Genomic DNA, 22182 nt, shown 5'->3' with positions numbered 1-22182 from the left:
GAAGTTCCCATTTCCCTTCAATCTTTCCTTATGACATCCATCCACTCCAACCGCGGGCAACTTGCTTTCCGTTTAGCCCTAAACAGCAGGCCAAAAAGGACAATCTTCGGCAATCTGTCATCCTTCACTATTGAATTGGATAGAAAGCCATTTAATTTGTTTTGCCGGATCCACTGTTCAACGACTCCTTTGAAATACTTCAATACAGCCGTTGAACAGGTATGACGAACCAACTTGAAGAAAAGAACGGATTAATTCTAAGAGAAAATGTTAAAACAACCATTTCTGTATGGCACATACTTGAATAAATTTGGGGTAAAGATTGTATGAAACATTACTAAACTATTTCGAAATACATCGGCTAATTAAACTTATCTTTCGGAGCAATTCAATACATTTTCTCGAAATTCTAAGCCGTATAACAGCGAACATTAAAGCAAATAATCTTGAATAAATGAGATGAAATGTAAAATAAAATAAAATGAAGGATAGCTGAAATGTAAAATTTCATTTTTTTTTAACTGCTGCTATTTTAAAATGTTTAACGTACGTCATGAAAAAAAAAACTTGAGATATGGTATTAGCTATTGGTTATGTATATGCAGTGGCGTCGTTTGGGGGAGGCAAGGGGGGCAGTTGCCCCCCCAATCAATTGGAAAAAAGCTATTATATAGCCCATGCCCCTTGACTCTCTGGTTGTGGAACTTTTTTGCCCCCTCAATAAGAATGCTGGTGCTACGCCCCTGTGTATATGATATGGAAAGTTGTCATTTGTTACATTATTTTTCCTTTATTTAATGTGTTTCCATTCTTTTGAATAATATTTTTGGTGGTACTCCCAATAGCTTATATAATAAATAATTCAAAATAAATATAAATTACTTCAATAATACTGTAATAATAATACCATAATTACTTCAATAACAACATTATTGATAATGTGGCTCAGGAGGTGTTTGTTTATAAAATAAGTCCAAAGCGTATATGATCCCCCTTGAAGATTGAGCTATCATCCCTGGGGGGGGGGGATCTTGTGGGAGTCAGAGATTCGCCAGCTTGAAAGTCATTAGTACCTCAATGATATAGATTTTGTCATGCTAGTAGAAGCCTTCACTCGGTGCTTAGTGTAACTTGAAAAAGAATGGGTTTTTGGCTGGCGAAGTCTGATCATCCTGTTTGAATGATGTGAGATTTATGCTCTCACTCTGATATTCCAACCAGAATTCACTTCGCAAAGTCTCTTGATAAAATTTTCTACCTCCTGTCAAAACTTAGCAAAAGTGGTTTTGTGTTGCCATTATGCGATAAGCAGCTATTCAGAAGGCATAGATATTAGCCATCTTTGGTTGAGTGTACTCTAAATTATGGGAGGGACCATCGAAGGATTATTGCTCGAAAAAAATCAAAGAACGAAAAAAGTGTATTTAAGGCACAATTTTCTGGATGTTGTTAGGAAGGCCCCCCCCCCAGGAAGCTCGTAGCTAATCCTCCCTAATGAATTCTCCAGAAAGAGTGCAAAGCTAAGTTATTTAAAAAAAAAAATCCCCCCCTCCACATGGCCCTACCCATGGCCCTACCCAGGGGGGAGAGGTTAGAGGATGTTTTTCCGATTGGAAAAACGTTACAAAAATGAATGTAAATACATCTTTTTGACGTTTTCTCTAATACATTTTTTAAAATTGTAACCACCCCCCCCCCCCAAGAAAAATTCGCTGATACGTTCCTGGGGGAGGGGGGAGTAACCTCGAGGATCGGTACCGTGAGAGGAATTTATATCCAAGTAAATGACACCGCATTGTACTGGATTGTGATGAATGGATTCGAACAACGAGCTCTACAAAACATGTGGTCTTATTTCGATTTCCGGGGCTATAATAAGAGAATGAGATGGCTAGAACAAGTTTCAGGAATAAAGGATAATAGGTTGCCAAAAATTTTTCGTTTTGGCCGTCCGACTTGAGCCCAACAAAAACTGTGTCGTCCCTGGAATGGGCGGGAAGAGCTCGTATGGAAATTGGAACCCCATGGGAGGAGGTGAAGAGCGAAGCTCTAAGAAGATCGGTGTGGAAGAGGAGCTTGTACAGCTGTGTTGGCCTCAGACGGCTAGGGGCTGCAGTAACTTTTTATTATTAGTAGTAGAAATAGTAGTAGGATTAGAATTAATTTTATCATCATGTATCATAATTTTAAGCAAGGTACAACAAGTTGCCAAAAGAAGCCGAACAAATGCCCCCCGCCTCAAGGATTAAACCTTAGCTACGCCCCTAGATCATGTAATTTTTCTACAGTTTTTTTATTTGTCTATATTATGCATTACACATTAATTTTTGACAGTCTCGTTAGTATTTTCTCCAGGGACGCTTCTTTTAGTACACGATGCGAAATCACATTGACAGTCACACCCCGAAGGTCGGTTATTGAATCTATCATGGAGCTGCTCACTCTTCACAACCAGCTGTACATCTCAGCGTGCCACTTGTTCTGCAACGTACGAAAACTTCCATCAACCTTGCCTTTACTCGCATGGTCGGCACACTCCATACCATTTGTGACACGGTTTCAACATGCGTTGCGTGCGCCATCTGGTGAACACGATTTTTATGTGGGTAACCCCGCAGAACTAAAAAAAGGGACTTACTGTTTTAACAGCAAATATGAGAGACAGGCCAGCAGCAACCGCAAAAAGAACAAGAATCACTTCAATTGTGTACTCCGTTCCATCTAAAAAAAAAAGGTTTAAAAAATGAAAGATTAAGTAGGAATTTCCGCAGACTTCGTTTTGAGGGGCTTAATTTTTAATATTTGCAGTTTTGCAAAATCAATCCTCTGTATTCAGGGTTGGACCCTTAGTGATTTATCACTATTTCTAGTGATTTTCATACTGCTGATCAAAAAAGCACTAAATCAGCACGTAAATCCTAGATTTTGAAGAAAATCACTAAATCAACCAAAAATCACTACAATCTAGTGATTTTTTGACAGGGTGGTAACCCTGTCTACTTGTAATTTTCCTTGCATGATACCCTACCCGGTTGCAATTTATCGTTGTTACAATTTACCTGGGTTACAACCTTATGGTTCGTTTACACATAGCGGAAATTCATGCGGATTTAGCAATCCCTGCGGAAATTCCGTCCGTTTTCATGCTAGAAAAAATCTCTATTTTTCCGCAACGTTTTGGTCAAATCATGCCGGAATCTTGGTAAGGTATTTAAATAAATAAAATCATGCGCATGGATTTCCAAAAACTACACGATCTCGTAACTTTGGTTCAAGGCTACCCCAGCTTGTATGACCCTGCGCACCCAGGCTATAAGAAAAAACTAAGAAAAACGGTGTCATTTGGCTTTCTATGGCTCAACAGCTTTCAGAAGAGGGTAAGAACATAATACCCTCCTTGATGTTTTGATGATAGCTACAGGGGATATCCACCATATGGCTACCAACAAGTCCTTTTACCCCTTTTACTCTAGGTCACGCTGTTGCAATAATTTGAAATCTTTGCATTAAAACGCAGCGTTATTTTAGCCATAGTTCGAACAGAAACGGACGGATTTCCGCATGGATTTCAGCAATGTGCAAACGAACCAACTTGGGCGTCGATTTTCAACTATTTTCAGACAAGTTTCACAACAAGATAGAAATAATCAATAAGTCTACTATAGTATAAGAAAAACAAACGGAAAAGTACTGCAACTTGTTACTATGACAACAGGAGGAATTCTAAAGAGATAAATTTCTATTCACATCGAAAGTTTCGAACCGTCATTGTCTAGCTAAACTTCATGACAATGGTTAGCTGAGAGCAATGGTTTATCATGGCCATTCGACTACTACTATTATAGCAACTACTAATACAACTACTACGACTAGACCTCTACTAAGACTACTACTGCTACTATTACTGCTCTTTCTTCAGAGGAGTCACCCACTTACCGCTGTCTGGTGTACATCGTAGAGCGCTGTGTGTGCCGCACAGTTCTGCCACGCATGTCACAGTCCCCGCAGTGCTTGGCACAGTTCCGCCCCGCTTAGCACTTTTGTCACGCGTCACCTGATGTACGTGATTTTGTACCATGAGCTGTATGTACCATGAGTACCATGAGTACCATGAGATGCGATGTATTTAAAATAACAAAATAAAGTTCCTTCTTTCTAAAGATAATTCCGATTTTCTATAATTAAGTTAAACCTAGTTTCAAAAATGAAGTCCTTAATCAGCAAAGAGAAAAGGTGCAGTCAACCCAGACAAAGAACAGCACTATCCAGGCTTAAGATTTCGCTAAGAGAGTGAGAAATAAAAAATATGCTACGTACGATATTTCTAAGGAAGTTTAAATGGCAAAAACAGTGTGAACGCTTGAATCATCAGAAATATCTAAAAGGAATTATTGGACGAAAGATTTACATCCTTGGTCCTCTTGGGCCAATGGTGAGCCAGTCCTCATGGCGCAGGACTGAAAAGCTATGTTTTGATAGTGGGGTAGATGTGCTTTTTGTTATTATTCGTAAATCAGATTTGGAAGAATTCGTAAAGTTGAAGCAGGACCATTCTGATAGAAGTCTTAAACTCTTTCATCTTGGTCACCATTATTGTCATTTGAAGTGACCCATTGCTGTACACCTAAATATGTAAGTCAATAAATCTATTGCCTTTTTATCTGTGTTTATTTCATTTATATGTCTGCGTCTATCCCAATAATAGATAATTAGTTCGCTTGTCTCCAGGGTAAACGCTCCCAAAGGAATCTGATTCTCAGATAGCTCAAGGAAAAAGAGGCCACATTTATATGTCTACATATTCAATTTTCCCCCATTAATTGAGAGCGGCGCTAGCCTAGTTTACACAATCTCCAGCGATATACGTGGCGCTATCGGATAAATTTCTATCACCACAAATATCAATCTTTTTATCGCTACAATTTCTGAAAATCGATGCCCCCTTGCTTTTTCGTTAGGAAGTTCGGAATATTTAATTACCATCGTCTATTGTTTGCCAAAAAAGCGACAATAGAATCTGAATTTTTAGAGAGCAACAAATATATTGGCATAGAGAAATTTTAACAGTTAAAATCATAACAAATTTCTTAATCTTAGAATACTCTATCTCTCGCTTAGAATTACCCTCTCCTTACCTGAAAAATTCTGAAAGCAGAGAGAGAGTAAGGTCAAATGTATTTACAATTAGCGTCACAACCATCACCTACTACTAAATAAGATAGGCATATACAGAGGGGGCAAAGGAGGCTACGCCAACCTGTATATTTCTAAAATTTTGAAATACCTACGGTTTTTGATTCTTGAATATTCAATACCCTTTAACCCTTTTTTACAATTCGTCTTCTGCTTTTACAATTGTGCCCTCTTCCCCAAAAAGAATAATTATATATGCATTCCTGTACTAATTAGGATAAAAAAAAAATAATACGGCAAGAGAAAGCATATAGTTTTTTCAGTGCCAAAGACAGTAGAGTGCTTTGCCAATTTCTAGGACTTGTTCAACTTCTGGTAAAAACAAGTCGCTTTTGTTTTGAAGGAACTTATATTTTCAACAATTAATATTAAACGTGATAAAATGTTATCTTCATAAAACGAACTAATCAGTGGCATCAATTCACGAAAATGTAGGGGGGGGGGGGGGATCGAATGAACTTTTCAAAATATAAATGATGGGGAGTAATTTTTTTCAATTTTTCAATACAAATAGAAAAAAAAACTTTCCAATAAAAATCTCCCCATAAACGGTATTTTTTAAAATCTAGTGGAGTGTAAATCTCCCCCCCCCCTGTTGAAGCTCCTGCAATTTTTAAATACCTGTAAACAAAGTTTAGTTTTCAAATATCATATGACATGCAGATGTTACGGTAAATGACCGAAATCTGGTAAATGTCGACATTCATCGGTGAATGTCCGAAATGATTCAGTCAGCTTTGTCAGTCTTATGCAAGGTTTGATGGTAAAAGTTAAAGGTAGGTTAGTTTGGGTTAGGTTAAATTAGGTTATAAATATCAGAAACGGGTTAAAAACCTAACCTAACCTTTCACCTTCAAACGAACCCTGCATAAAACTGACTAAATCCAAGGAGAAAAAAAGAAATTTTGGACATTCACCACTCAATGTCGACATTCTCCAATTTCGGTCTTTCACGGTAACACATATACGTAATGTATTATATGCAGTTCAGACCTTTTAGGGAGCTACCTAATTTTTAAGAGGATTGGGTAATGATTTCGCATCTCGCGTGTCCATATTCCGTGCATATTACGAAGATTCTCTCGGGGCTGTTTGGGTTGATTATTAGGGGATTGTCACTTACAATGGCTCTTAGGCCATACTGTCTAGACATATGAATGAAAACAAAAGAAGAAAGAACAATGAGAGAACTTCCAAACAGGTGAGAAAAAACAACTGACGGCAGCTTCGCCGAACGAAAAAAAAGTGACAGATACGGAATCGTTTTTATGTATGTTCATTACTCTTGAGGGGGGTTAACGGCTTTAGATTTAAGGTGTGCTGGCATGGGCACCCATAAGAGAGGAGGGGGGGGGGGGGGGAGGGGCGCCATTCCCCGCCTGGCTGAATGATGCTGCCTTATTTTTATATTTTTGTTTCAAGATTTTTTATTATATGGGATCAAAAGTGCCAATTAAACCAGGCAAGCCCCCCAGGGAATTCAGCTTATGGGCACTCATGTGTGCTGGCTCCCCATCATGGTGGTGCAGGCCAAATTTAAAGTGATCATCACTGTAGATTTCCCTACATTTGGATTCTGCATGAAAAATTATACAGATAATACGAGAAAAGTCTAAAAGTGCCCTGACCCTAGGTAAAAAAATGACCCTAGGTTGCATAGTCCTTTGCATATTCATTTTCTTTTATTTTTATCCAGTCGCTTCAGCGTTCTCACTGAAGCAATTCTATTTAGCTTCTGCGGTGCTCAATAATATTAGCAACAATTGTACATTTAGATATTGTTTTTTCTTTTTTTTATTTCTTGGTCTTAGATTAAACTAATTTTAGGTTATTTTAGATTTTATTTTTGTTTCTTAGTGTTGGAGATGTCTTGTTTTATACCCGCGAAATACCCGCGAAATACCCGCGTCATTTTAATTTGTCTTTTCCACTGCAGATATAAATAATATAACAGTAAGATAATTGCTTCGTCATTTTTGGCTACTAGATTCTCCGCGCGTACAAACAGCTCCTCACATTTAATCTGCCATCAGCGGTCCAGTGTAGTGTTGGGCAATAATTTGGTCAAACGATATATCGGAATATCGATATTTTTACTTTCGATATTCGATAATCGATTTCGATATTTCTGATCAGTTTTTATTCAGATTAACTCTTGGCTTTGCCAAAGTTAAAAAAAAATTGGGTACTTATCTGTTAGCCACTACACACTCGAGAATCTGAATCTATAAAATCATACAACAACCGGTTTATTGCTGTTTGTATACGGTTACAATTAGCTTCGATTCAGTGGAAAACTACATTGTAGCTATGTTTGAATAAATATTTAGTTGGTATTTTGGTTTATTTAGGTTAGGTTACTTATTGCATGCAGCCCCGCTATACTTAACCCCCACCCCACCATCCCCCTAGTGTGCAAATATACAGCCCAAATTATATATATGATTGATGATTTTATATGATGATTTTTTTTTACATATGAAAAAAGATGATTAATATCGGATCTACACGGGCCAAAATTAATCCTTCTCTCCTTTGGCGTTTTCTGTCCTCTAAAAGCGATGAGTCTTTATCCGCATCTTCTATCCCTGATTCTGAATGGTACGCATATTATAGATTCAATATATATTATTATATTATTATTATTATTATATCCTATCTATTTCCCAAGCATAGCGGTTGTTTCTACCCCATACCTGTAGATCCAAATTCTCGAATGTGTACTGGCTGATAGAAAAATACCAACAATTATAATAAAAGTGTATTTTGCACAATTTTTTTAAACTTTGAATGATAGAAAATCAAGCAATAAAAACAAACTTCGATTACAAGAGTGAATATCATAGAAATCTAGACTTGAAATTACTCGGGCTCAGGGTAAAGAAAGATGATCTACTGACTACTTCTGGCTATTCAAACTCAGCAACATGTCAATGTTTTTTCCCTGAGCATTTGTTCTACCTTTCAGTGATTAAATAAAAAAAAAGGAAACAGGTTTTTTCAACTGAAAGTAAGGTTCAGCATTAAAACTTAAAACGAACAGAAATTATTCCGTATATGAGAGGGATACCCTTCATATACGTTTTTTCTAGCATTTTTAAAACAAGCTTCTTATTCTAATTAAATAGCCCTTGTGTTTCAGGAGTTGTTTTTAAATAATTGGAACTCTTTAAAGGAGGGGGTAACTCCCCTCTCATACGGTAGGGTTTCTTTTTGTTTCAAGTTTCAATATGTCTCCCTAGTTTCCGTTAAAAAAAAAAAAATTTTATTTAATTTTTGGTTGTTTTCATTTAATACCAGGAAATCATCACTACAAATCCGTCCCTGCTGAAAATTCCACCCAGATATTTTCTTGTGGACATTTTCGCCTAGAAATTTCTCTTACGCCTATTTCCATTTGAAAAAAAAGACTTGTCTTTCATTTAATTTTTGATCTTTTTCAAAACATGCCGTAAAACTCATTCAGCAGGTGATTTTTCAATGAATCCCCTTCCTTTGAATGGAAAGTTTCATCCACGGAAAATCCTCTGATGAAGAATTTCTCCAGTAAAAAATTCCCATTTAGGGACTATCTTCTGCGGAAAATTTCACCACGAAGACTTGCTCCCACTGAAAACTTTCCCATGGAAAAATTCCCCCTTGGGAACTCCCTCCCTCCCACAAAAAAATCTTCCAGGCAATTTTAACCTCTCTGAAAATTTACCCCGGATAATATCCCCGGAACATCTCTAGATGTTCAATTGAATCGGCAAAGAGAAGGTAAAATAAATTTGATATAAGAGTTCTGGCAAATTCTCCCGTGTAATATTTCTCCTTATAAGTTCATCTTCGGAAACTTCCCTGCCCATGGAAAATTCTCCCGTGCAAAATCCCCTTGCGCAAAATTTCCCACCCTAAAAACGTCTGTTTACTTCCAAATAACAGAAACTATATGTAAACAACAAACAAAATTCATAACTTATAGCCCTTCCCCCGGGTACTATGGGGGGATCATGACAATTTCCTCGGAACATCTGTACATCAGAAATTGAATCGGCAGAGAAACATTATGACGAATTTCGTATAGGAGTTATGACAAATTCTCCGTTGTAAAATTCCCCCTTGTTAGTTCAGCCCCGGAAACTTCCCTGCCCATGGGAAATTCTACCTGTGGAAAATCCCCCCACAGAAAATTCCCCTCCCCTAAAAAGGCCTGTTTACTTACAAATAAAAAATGCTATACGAAAACAATAGGCAAATTCATAACTTAGAGCCCTTTCCTCAGGTTGCAGGGAGTCAGGTTATCTATGGTGGAACATTTTTTCGATCTTTGAACTATGGTGAACAAAATGAATATCTCAAAATTGGGATCGGGTGTTTTCAGGGAAAACGGCCTTGGGAGGGGGGCTATTGGCTCTCCAATATCTCGGGTCACTTAAACAGGGAGCTAGAACTGTTATTTTCTTTAGAACTAGCACTTTCCCAACATTCTTGGGCCTTTGAATTGATGCGATCACGCTGGCAAAAGAAAGAGGAATATATAAAAATGCATCCGTGATTTTTATTCTGACAAAAAATACAAAATTCTAAATTTACGCTGACGGGAGGTTAAAATCTACAAGTTGGGTTCCATGATATGCTGAATCTGATGGTACGCTTTTCTTTAAGATTCTTTGACTTTTTGGGGTTTCTCCCCTTTCCCAAAAATCACGAAAATTTTCTCAGGCTCGTATCTTTTGATGGGAACACTAAACTGAATGAATTCTATATATTTGGATTCAGCATAGAAAGCCAACTCTCTTTTATATGAGCAAGGTCTATCAGCTTAGAAGGTATTAATACAGCCAAGGATTTTTGGAGGTTCTCAGCAACATTTGGAAGTCCTTCTGATTAAACATATTTTGAGTTCGAGAACAGGCTATGCCAACTTATGGATACAGGTAAGTATGTTGTGTATCAGCATGTATGAGTCAATGGATTAAATACGTCATTGTTCTTCTTCTCGCCCATTTCCCAAACAATTTTCTATGTTGGATCTTTTCTGCAGGACGTTTACCGGTTGCAGAAAAGGCCGAAAATAGTTAAATATGTTCAAATATCGTTTTCGATATCGATATTTTCGTTTCGATATTCGATATCGATATTTGCTCTGATATATCGATATATCAATATCGATATTGAATATCGCCCAACACTAGTCCAGTGTATATTTGTCAGTCATTGAATAATGGTGCATGTTTGGATTATTCGTAGCCTAATTGCGAAAGCAGAAAGAAATTGTGTTGAACCGGCGAAGTGGTTCGCTATTGTCCCATCTCACAGATATGACTGAACTGATTGGCTTATGCAGGCTTTCTAAAAGGGGAGAAAGTGATTAAATTTGTGAAAATACGGACATTTCTAGTGCTAACTTCTAATCAATACTGCAGCAGGGAAATAACCGGAACTTCATAGTGGAGGGGGATCCACGAAGTGGCGGGACTATTTGAAATTTGCCGCAAAATGTTTTACCAGATTATCTTTTAGGTTTCACAATAATATGTGGTTTTAGATAGTAATATAGCGCCATGGAGCGTCAAAAACTTTTCTTATTGTTTGTTCTCTTTAATACCCATTTAATTTGATTTTCCTTATAATTTTATTTTCCTTTTAATTTGATTTTCCTTTAATTTTCATTTAATTTTTCTTCATTTACGCTCTTTTTTTAGGGCCATAAAAATGTCATTCAAAATTTGACATAGGGTTTTTGTTTTTCTTCTTATAACTGGTGGAATAGCCATTTCCAAGAAAATACCAAACGTCTGCTAAGAAGCGTTTTTCGTGAAATTCTTGGTGAGTTTTCGGAAAATTGAAGAACATCATACATTTTAGTGGCCGATCCAAAATTTTACGGGGCCATACGCGAGAAAAGCTCCTGTTATAGAATGTTCTTCCAGTTTATTTAATAGAAAATAAATAAAATGGAATTTCTTACTGCTGAGTCTGTATAATCTTAGACCTTTTACGGCAAGATTTCTAAAATATTTCTAAAACTTTTTCTAAAGGGGAACTACAAGAAATAATACATTTTTAGCGATATATTTCAAAGATTTCAGCCACTAAATTTTACGTTTCATTTTCCAGGGCAACAGAATGGCTAACAGTATGTGGCCGGGAGGATATCATAGACAGCGTAAGTAATGAACGATGTTGGCACAATGTATTATTTTTTTTTTTTTTCGTGGTCTTAGACCAGGGCACTTCGTATCGAACGAGTTGTCGTATAAACTTCAAAAAGGGCTCATTCGATTGGAAACTGGAGTGGCTTGTGCTATTGTTAATAGTTAAGAGTAATTGGAGGGCATCTAGCTCCCCCCACGCCCATCATTCCCTCAAATACACCCAATCAAAATTTTGAGATAGCCATTATGTTCAGCGTAGTTGATTTCCAGATAAAAAATATGTTTTTGAGGAGGAAACTCCCCCACAACCCTCAGGTCAAGGGTTTTAAGTTGTGCCCTGGGGGAATATAAGAACGATGTTTGCACAATGTATTATTTATTGTTTTTTTCCTTTAGAGCAGGGCACTTCGTAGTGGCTTGTGCCCTTTTTAATAGTCGAAAGAGATTGGAAGGCAACTAACACTCCTTCCACGCCCAACATTTCCCAAAACACATCCAATCAAAATTTTTAGATAGCCATTTCGTTCAGCGTAGTTGATTTCCAGATCGAAATTATGTTTCTGAGGAGTACACTCCCCCACCACCTTCAGGGCAAGGGTTGTAATTTATGGGGGCATATAAGGTTGTTATAGAAGGCGTTGTCGCAGAAACTTCAAAAAAGGCTCATTCGATTTTAAATTCAAAGTACTAATGCCCTTTTTAATAGTTGAAAGTGATTGTAGGGCAACTAACCCCCTTCTTACGCATAGCTTTTCCCCAAATAAATCCAATCAAAATGTTGTGATAGCCATTTTGATCAACGTAGTTTTAGGTTCTGGAAATTAGGTTTTTGAGGAAGACAACCCCCCACAGACCTCAGGGCAAGGGTTGTAATTTATGCCCTGGGGGTATATAATTTTTTTTTTTTTTTTTTTTTTTTTTGTATATAAGGTTTTTATAGAACGCGTTGTCGTAGAAACTTCAAAAAGGGCTCATTCGATTCGAAATTGAAATGGATAGTGCCCTTTTCAATATTCGAAAGGGCTTGGAGGGCAACTAACACCCCTTCCACGCCCACCATTTCCCCAAACACATCCAATAAAAAATTTTATATATAAATTTTTTTCCATTCAGTTTAAAGTTCAGGAAATTATACCTTTGATTAAGACACTCCCCCCGCAGTCTTCAGGATAAGGGTTATAAGTTATGCCCTGGGGGCATCTAAGGTTTTTATTGAAATATTTGTAGTAGAAACTTGAAAAAGGGCTCATTCGATTGGAAATTCAAAGGGCTAGTGCCCTTTTAATAGTCGAAAGTGATTTAAGGGCAACTAACCCCCCTCTCATACCCACCTTTTCCTCAAACACATCTAATCAAAATTTTTAGATAGCCATTTTATTCAACGTAGTTGAAAGTTTTGGAAATTAGGTCTTTAAGGAAAAAAGCCCTCAGGGCAAGGGTTTAAGGTTATGCCCTGGGGGCATATAAGGTTTTTATTGAAAGAGTTGTCGTAGAAAACTTCAAAAGGGCTCATTCAATTGGAAATTCAAAGGGCTAGTGCCGTTTTTGATAGTTGAAAGTGATTGGAGAGCGACTAACGCCCCTCTCATGCCCACCATTTTCCCAAACACATCCAATCAAAATTTTCAGATATCTATTTTGTTCAACGTAGTTGAAAGTTCTGGAAATTAGGTCTTTTAGGATGATAACCCCCTCAGAGCCCTCAGTGCAAGGGTTCTAAGTTATGCCCTGGGGGAATATAAGGTTTATATAGAAAGTTTTTGTATAAATTTCAAAAACGGCTCATTTGATTGGAAATTGAAATTGCCTTTTTAATTTAATGAACGAAAGTGAGTGGAGAGTAATTAACCCCCCTCTCACGCCCACCATTTCCCCGAGAAAATTCAATCAAAGTTTATAGATAGCTATTTTGTTCAACGTAGTTGAAAGTTCTAAAAATTATGTATTTAAGAATGACAAACCTCCCAGAGCCCCCAGGGCAAAGGTTGTAAGTTATGCCCTGAGGGCATATAAGGTTTTTATAAATAGAGTTTTCGTAAAAACTTCAAAAAGGGCTCATTCAATTGGATATTGAGAGGGCTAGTACCCTTTTTAATAGTCAAAAGGGATTGGAGGGTAACTAACCCGCTCTTTCTCCAACCATTCCCCCAAATACATACAATAAAAATTTTCTGAGAGCCATTTTGTTCAACGTAGTAGAAAGTTCTGGATATTAGATCTTTGAGGATGACACCCCCCGCTGCTCTGAAGGCAAGGGTTGTAAGTTATGCCCTGGGGCATATAAGGTTTTTATTGAAAGCGTTGTCGTAGAAACTACAAAAGGGCTCATTTGATTGGAAATTGAAAGGGCTAGTGCCGTTTTTAATAGTTGAGTTATTGGGGAGCGACTAACGCCCTTCTCACTTCCACCTTTTCCCCGAAGACATCCAATCAAAATTTTGAGATAGCCATTTTGTTTAACGTTGTGGAAAGTTCTGGGAATTAGGTCTTAGAGGATGACAACCACCCTAACAGCCCTTAGGGTAAGGGTTGTAATTTATGCCCTGGGGGCATATGAGGTGTTTTTAGAAAGTGTTTTCGTAGAAACTCAGAAAGGGCTCATTCGATCGGCAATCAAAAGGCTTAGTGCCCTTTATAAAAGTCGGAAATGATTGGAAGTCTTTAAATTTTTGTAGTAACGATTGATGTGGGTTTAATGTACTATTTTGTTGTTGTTGTTGTTTAGACCAGGGCATTTCGTATCGAAGGAGTTGTCGTAGGAACTTCGAAAAGGGCTCATTCGATTGAAAACAGAAAGGGCAGATGCCCTTTTCAATAGTCGAAAGTGATTGGAGGGCCACTAATCCCCCTCCCACGCCCACCCTCTCATTTTCCTATTATGTTTAAGAACTAAATTTTGCCTTAAGATTAAATCAAAATGCACTGTGTTAATGCTAAAGCCCAATAAGGCATCTCAGCAGTATCCTAAGAACAACTGGGGGTATTATGTTCAAACTTTTGGGGCTGCTTCTGCTCTTAAAATTTAACCAAATCAAAATAGTGTAAGTGTATCCAAGCTTTCAAAGAAAGTAAACAGATTTTTTTTCGAATGGTATCAACTTTTCCATTTCATGTCATCTAGAGGAGATATGAAACTAAATCAAACATTACTATTTGTGTCCGGATTTTTAAAAGGGTGTATGTAGTTAAAAATTGATGAAAATTTTTTCCCAGCATACAAATAGCAGGCCAAACTATAAAATCTTAAAAAAAAACGAACAGATTTAAAATATTATTTTCTTTTTCCCTGAAAAGACTATGTCAATATAAAACGAAGAGAAATTAATTTAAAAAACTTTTTCCACAAATAAGTTTTTCAAAGAAAAGTAAAGAACTCCATTAAACAAAAAATGAGCAAAAATAAAATCAAATAATTTACCAAGCGTGAAACTACCACAAATCAGCATCGATAAATAAATGAAATCCATAACGAACAGAAATTACAATAAATAACCGAGTCAAACTCAAAACGAGCAGAAAATAATATGAGTAGGGCTCAAAACCCCTATGCCTTCCCGAGGCCAGAGCATAATTTGCACTTTACTGAAAAAATATAAATGTTTATGCTTTTATAATGTTTTTAATAAATGTTATATCAGTATATTTGTATTAAACTGACATTGCACATTCATTTGTATTTTTTTCAGTAAAGTGCAAGTTTTGCTAAAGTTTTCTGGCATTAAAAAAAAAAAAAAATTAAAACAAAAAAATTACTTATTGTTCTAATTAAACGACCCTTGTGTTTTGGGAGTCGTTTTTAAAGAAAAGGGGAAAAATTCAAACTTTAGCGTAAAGAGTGAGGTGTTGAAGAGGGGGCAACCCCCTCGGGTACGTAATAATTTCTGTTCGTCTTAAGTTTTAAAATTGCTCCTTACTTTCAGTTGAAAAAACGTGTCTTTTTTTATTTAATTTCTTATCGTTTTTTAAATAACGCCAGGAAATCTGGCTCCACCTCCACGGAAGAACCCCCTCCCCACGGAAGTATCCTCTGAAAAATTCAATCCTGGTGAAAATTTACCCCGGACAATTACCCTTAACACCCCTACGTGAAAAATTGAGTCAGTAAAGAGAAAGCAAGACCTATAAAGAAATTTCGTACAGGAATTCTGGTAAATTCCCCCAGTATACAATTTCCCCTGAATATCTCAACCCCAGGAAAATTCCCTCTCCATGGAAAATCCTTCCCATGCAAAGTACCCCCCCCCCCCCAGCAAAATTTTTTTCCCCTCCCCACCCGAAAAATGTAGGCATACTTCCAGTAACAAATACTATACGTTCCATTTTGAGGGCGCCCCTGTACCAAACAGGTTTCTGGTAGGTATAATCTGGTTTGGTAGGTATAATCTGGTTAGGTGGGTATAATCACATTGCCTATTCAAAGGTAGCGTGCAATTTAAACTGTATCAATTATTTTATTCCAGTTTTTCTAAACCAGTATTGTCTATAACTTAATTTACGTAGGTTAAACTTCCGGTGGTTAAGAAAGCGTAACGAGTAATTAAAGTATGAGAAATGGAATGCTATAATTAGAATGGTTTTAAGTTGAAAATTGTGACGTAAAAATAACTCAGTTATTTGCTTGCGTGTATAGGAATTCCCATGTTATTTGCTTGCCTGTATTTTGTGTTAAATAAGTAGTTTTTGTATCTTTTAAAAGAGCTTTACGGGGTTTGAGAGACTCGGTTGCTTGATTCCGTGTGGTTTTTCTTTACTTAGTGCTCATGAAAAACAATGTTTTAGTGTTAATTAAGTAGTTTATGTATCTTTTAAAAGAGCTTTAAGGGGTTTGAGAGACTCTGTTTCCTGATTCCGTGTGGTTTTTATTTAATTTTTGATATTTAAAAACAAATTTTTTGTGTTAGATAAGTAGTTTTTGTATGTGTTAAAAGAGCTCTAAGGGGTTTGAGAGACTATTGTGAACGCGTCCAGTTGGTTTTTCGTTAATTGGTTCCAAAAAAATTCGAAATATGCTATTTAAATTATATGGTCTTTTATAAGTTGATATATCGGTACGTTGTGTTAGATACTGTTTTGCCTGAGTCTATGACATTATTCTTTAGTTATTGCTCATTAAAAAAGAAAGAGTTTATTTAAAATATACTTTCTTGTATCTTTTAAAATAGCTTTAAGGGGTTTGAGAGACTCTGTTGCCTGATTCCGTGTGGTTTTTCTTTACTTGATACCCATTAAAAACAAAATTTTTGTGTTAAATAAGTAGTTCTTGTATCTTTTAAAAGAGCTTTGAGGGATTTGAGAGACTCTGTTGCCTGATTCCGTGTGGTTGTTCTTTACTTAGTGCTCATTAAAAACGAAATTTTTGTTGTAAATAAGTAGTTCTTGTATCTTTTAAAATAATATTACGGGGTTTGAGAGACTCGGTTGTCTGATTCCGTGTGGTTTTTCTTTACTTGGTGCCCATTAAAAACGAAATTTTGTGTTAAATAAGTAGTTTTTTGTATCTTTTAAAAGAGCTTTAAGGGGTTTGAGAGACTCAGTTGCCTGATTCCGTGTGGTTTTTCTTTACTTAGTGCTCATTAAAAATGAAGTTTTTTTGTTTAATTAGCAGTTTTTGTATCTTTTAAAAGATCTTTAAGGGGTTTGAGAGACTCAGTTGCTTGATTCCGTGTGGTTTTTCTTTACTTGGTGCCCATTAAAAACACAATTTTGTGTTAAATAAGTAGTTCTTGTATCTTTTAAAAGAGCTTTACGGGGTTTGAGACACTCTGTTGCCTGAGTCCGTTTGGTTTTTCTTTACTTAGTGCTCATTAAAAATGAAATTTTTGTGTTAAATAAGTAGTTCTTGTATCTTTTAAAAGAGCTTTACGTGGTTCGAGAGACTCGGTTGTCTGATTACGTGTGGTTTTTCTTTACTTGGTGCCCATTAAAAACGAAATTTTTGTGTTAAATAAGTAGTTTTTTGAATCTTTTAAAAGAGCTTTAAGGGGTTTGAGAGACTCAGTTGCCTGATTCCGCGTGGTTTTTATTTACTTTGTTCTCATTAAAAACGAAGTTTTTGTGTTAAATAAGTAGTTTTTTGTATCTTTTAAAATAGCTTTAAGGGGTTTGAGAGACTCAGTTGCTTGATTCCGTGTGGTTTTTCTTTACTTAGTGCTCATTAAAAACGAAGTTTTTGTGTTCTTATTTGAGAAGTTAACTTTAGTATTTTATGGTTTTACGTGCCTGAAATCATGAATTAGAATATTTAATTACCTGTTTAGGGTTTTCAGACCTAGGTTTTTTAGATTTTCGTGTGTGTTTGACTCCTGGGGTTTATTATTTGAGAAGTTAACTTTAGTATTTTGTGGTTTTACGTACCTGAAATCATGAATAAGAATAGTTAATTAGCAGTTTAGGGTTTTCAGACCTAGGTTTTTTAGATTTTCTTGGGTGTTTGTTTCCTGGAGTTTATTATTTGAGAAGTTAAGTAGTTCTTGTATCTTTTAAAAGAGCTTTACGGGGTTTGAGAGACTCGGTTGTCTGATTCCGTGTGGTTTTTCTTTACTTGGTGCCCATTAAAAACGAAATGTTTGTGTTAAATAAGTAGTTTTTTGTATATTTTAAAAGAGATTTATGGGGTTTGAGAGACTCAGTTGCCTGATTCCGTGTGGTTTTTCTTGACTTAGTGCTCATTAAAAACGAAGTTTTTGTTTTAAATAAGTAGTTTTTGTATCTTTTAAAATAGCTTTAAGGGGTTTGAGAGACTCAGTTGCTTGATTCCGTGTGGTTTTTCTTTACTTGGTGCCCATTAAAAACAAAATTTTTTGTTAAATAAGTAGTTATTTTATATTTTAAAATATCTTTAAGGGGTTTGAGACACACTGTTGACTGAGTCTGTTTTGTTGACCTTTTCTTTGTGCTCATTAAAAACGAATTTTATATTTTAAACTATAGGTTCTTATATCTTTAAAAAGAGGTCTAACGAGCGTTAGAGACACTGCTGCCTGATCACGCTTGATTTTTATTTAATTTTTGAACAGTAAAAACAAACTTTTTGGGCTCTATAAGTAGTTTTTGTATCTTTTAAAAGATCTTTAAGGGGTTTGAGAGACTCAGTTGCCTGATTCCGTGTGGTTTTCTTTACTTAGTGTTCATTAAAAACGAAGTTTTTGTGTTAGATAAGTAGTTTTTTTTATCTTTTAAAATAGGTTTAAGGGGTTTGAGAGACGCAGTTGCTTGATTCCGTGTGGTTTTTCTTTACTTAGTGCTCATTAAAAACGAAGTTTTTGTGTTCTTATTTGAGAAGTTAACTTTAGTATTTTATGGTTTTACGTGCCTGAAATCATGAATTAGAATATTTAATTACCTGTTTAGGGTTTTCAGACCTAGGTTTTTTAGATTTTCGTGTGTGTTTGACTCCTGGGGTTTATTATTTGAGAAGTTAACTTTAGTATTTTGTGGTTTTACGTACCTGAAATCATGAATAAGAATAGTTAATTAGCAGTTTAGGGTTTTCAGACCTAGGTTTTTTAGATTTTCGTTGGTGTTTGTTTCCTGGAGTTTATTATTTGAGAAGTTAAGTAGTTTTTGTATCTTTTAAAAGAGCTTTACGGGGTTTGAGAGACTCGGTTGTCTGATTCCGTGTGGTTTTTATTTACTTGATTCCCATTAAAAACGTAGATATGGTTTTTTATTAGTAGTTTTTTGAATACTTTAAAATGTTCGTAAGTGGTGTTAGACAGTGAGGTTATCGTTTCCGTGTAGTTTTTCTCAGCTTAGGTCACATTCAAATCGAGGTGTGATTTATGATAAATTATAGCGTGTATATTTAAGAATTGAGTTCTTTATGTTTATATACACAGGTGATTTAGTACGTGTGGTTTTTATCTAAATGGTGAAAATTAAAAACAAAATTCTTTGGTAAATCATTATTTCTTGTATATTTTAAAAGAGCTTTACGGTGTTTGAGACACTCTGGTGGCTGAGTCCGTGTGTTTTTTCTTTACTTAGTGCCCATTAAAAACAAAATTATTATGTTAAATAAGTAGTTCTTGTATCTTTTAAAAGAGTTTTACGGGGCTCGAGAGACTCGGTTGCCTGATTCCGTTTGGTTTTTATCTAATTTGTGCTCATTAAAAACGAAATTTTTGTGTTAAATAAGTAGTTTTTGTATCTTTTAAAATAGCTTTAAGGGGTTTGAGATACTCAGTTTCTTGATTCCGTGTGGTTTTTATTTACTTAGTGCTCATTAAAAATGAAGTTTTTGTGTTATTATTTGAGAAGTTAACTTTAGTATTTTATTGTTTTAAGTGCCTGAAATCATGAATTAGAATATTTAATTACCTGTTAAGGGTTTTCAGACCTAGGTTTTTAAGCTTTTCGTGTGTGTTTGACTCCTGGGGTTTATTATTTGAGAAGTTAACGTTAGTATTTTGTGGTTTTACGTGCCTGAAATCATGAATTAGAATAGTTAATTAGCAGTTTAGGGTTTTCAGACCTAGGTTTCTTAGATGTTCGTGTATGTTTGTTTCCTGGAGTTTATTACTTGAGATGTTAACTTTAGTATTTCATGGTTCTTTCTTGAATTCACCTCCTGGATAAACAAAAAGACATTTCGTTCAAGAAATTATGACAAAATTCTAAGTAAGTAATAAACTCTTTATTGAAGTTACCTCTTGGATACACAATTCAGAAATTTCATTTAATAAATTATTAAAAAAATTATAAGCAAGTAACAAACTCTTTCCTGAAGTCACCTCCTGGATACACAATGCAGAAACTTCATTTAAGAAACTATGAAAAAATTGTAAGTAAGTAAGTAACAAGTTCTTTCTTGAAGTCACCTCTTGGATACACAATACAGAAATTTTATTAAAGAAACTAGGAAAAAATTGTAAGTAAGTAGGAAATTCTTTCTTGAATTCACCTGCTGGAGAAACAAAAAGACATTTCGTTCAAGAAATTAAGACAAAATTCAAAGTAAGTAACAAACTCTTTCTTGAAGTTACCTCTTGGATACACAATGCAGAAATTTCATTTGAGAAATTATCAAAAATTGTAATTAAGTAGCAAATTCTTTCTTGAATTCACCTCTTGGGTAAATAAAAAAGACATTTCATTCAAGAAATTATGACAAAATTCTAAGTAAGTAACAAACTCTTTCTTGAAGTTACCTCATGGATACACAATGCAGAAATTTCATTTAAGAAATTATGAAAAAAAATTGTAAGCAAGTAACAAACTCTTTCATGAAGTCATCTCGTCGACACACAATGCAGAAATTTCATTAAAGAAATTATGAAAAAATTGTAAGTAATTAGCAAATTCTTTCTTGAATTCACCTGATGGATAAACAAAAAAACATTTCGTTCAATTTCATTCAAGAAATTATGACAAAATTCTAAGTAAGCAACAAACTCTTTTTTGAGGTTACCTCATGGATACACAATGCAGAAATTTCATTAAAGAAATTATCAAAAAATTTTAAGTAAGTAGAAAATTCTTTCTTGAATTTACCACCTGGTTAAATAAAAAAGACATTTCATTCAAGAAATTAAGACAAAATTCTAAGTAAGTAACAAACTGTTTCTTGAAGTTACCTCATGGATACACAATGCAGAAATTTCATTTAAGAAATTATGAAAAAAAATTGTGAGCCAGTAAAAAACTCTTTCATGAAGTCACCTCGTGGATACACTATGCAGAAATTTCATTAAAGGAATTATGAAAAAATTGTAAGTAAGTAGCAAATTCTTTCTTGAATTCACCTGCTGGATAAACAAAAAGACATTTCGTTCAAGAAATTATGACAAAATTCCAAGTAAGTAACAAACTCATTATTGTTTTCACGACTTAGATACACTATGTATAAATTTAATTCAAGAAATTATGAAAAAATTCTCAGTAAGTAACAATTTCTTTCTTAAAGTCAACTCTTGGATACACAATACGGAAATTTCATTCAATAAATTATGAAAAAATTGTGAGCAAGTAACAAACTCTTTCCTGAAGTCACCTCTTGGATGCACAATGCAAAAACTTCATTTAAGAAATTATCAAAAATTGTAAGTAAGTAGCAAATTCTTTCTTGTATTCGCCTACTGGATAAATAAAAAAGACATTTCATTCAAGAAATTATGAAAAAATTCTAAGTAAGTAACAAACTGTTTCCTGAATCCTCCTCCTGAATCCACAATACAGATATTTCATTTAAGAAATTACGAAAAAATTGTAAGCAAGTAACAAACTTTTTCTTAAATACACCTCCTGGATACATAAATCAGAAATTTCCTTAAATAAATTATGAGAAAATTTTAAGTAAGTACAACATTGTTTTTGGAATTCACCTGCTGGATAAACAAAAACTCATTTCGTTCAAGAAATTATGAGAAAATTCCAAGTAAGTAACAAACTCTTTATTGTTTTCACGACTTAGATATACGATGTAGAAATTTAATTCAAGAAATTATAAAAAAAGGAGTTTCCTGAATCCTCCTCCTGAATGCACCATACAGATATTTCATTTAAGAAATTACCAAAAAATTGTAAGCAAGTAACAAACTCTTTCTTGAATATACCTCGTGGATACACAATGCAGAAATTTCATTAAAGAAATTATGAGAAAATTGTAAGTAAGTAGAAATATTTTTTTGAATTCACCTGCTGGATAAACAAAAAGACATTTCATTCAAGAAATTATGAGAAAATTCCAAGTAAGTAACAAACTCTTTATTGTTTTCACGACTTAGATATACGATGTAGAAATTTAATTCAAGAAATTATAAAAAAGGAAAGTAAGTAACAAACTCTTTATTGATTTCACCTCTTGGATACAAAAAAGACATTTCATTCAAGAAATTATGACAAAATTCTA

At 35.0% G+C, this 22182-nt stretch overlaps 1 protein-coding gene across 1 annotated transcript in view; it reads right to left on the bottom strand.

Moving 5' to 3' along the window:
• Nucleotides 1-22182, bottom strand: part of LOC148945645 (uncharacterized) — a 431669-nt gene that overhangs the window by 14425 nt on the left and 395062 nt on the right. Inside the window, exon 3 of the mRNA XM_089097755.1 lies at nt 2639-2721. Within this exon, the coding sequence (XP_088953881.1) occupies nt 2639-2721 (83 nt within the window). The remainder of the gene's footprint in view (nt 1-2638; nt 2722-22182) is intronic.

The sequence above is a fragment of the Artemia sp. Qi Xiang Cuo genome, chromosome 12, assembly GCF_049724085.1.
Source record: "Artemia sp. Qi Xiang Cuo chromosome 12, ASM4972408v1, whole genome shotgun sequence".
NCBI lineage: Eukaryota > Metazoa > Arthropoda > Branchiopoda > Anostraca > Artemiidae > Artemia > Artemia sp. Qi Xiang Cuo.
Note: the sequence above shows the minus strand (reverse complement) of the source record. Positions and strands in the feature narration are given on the sequence as shown.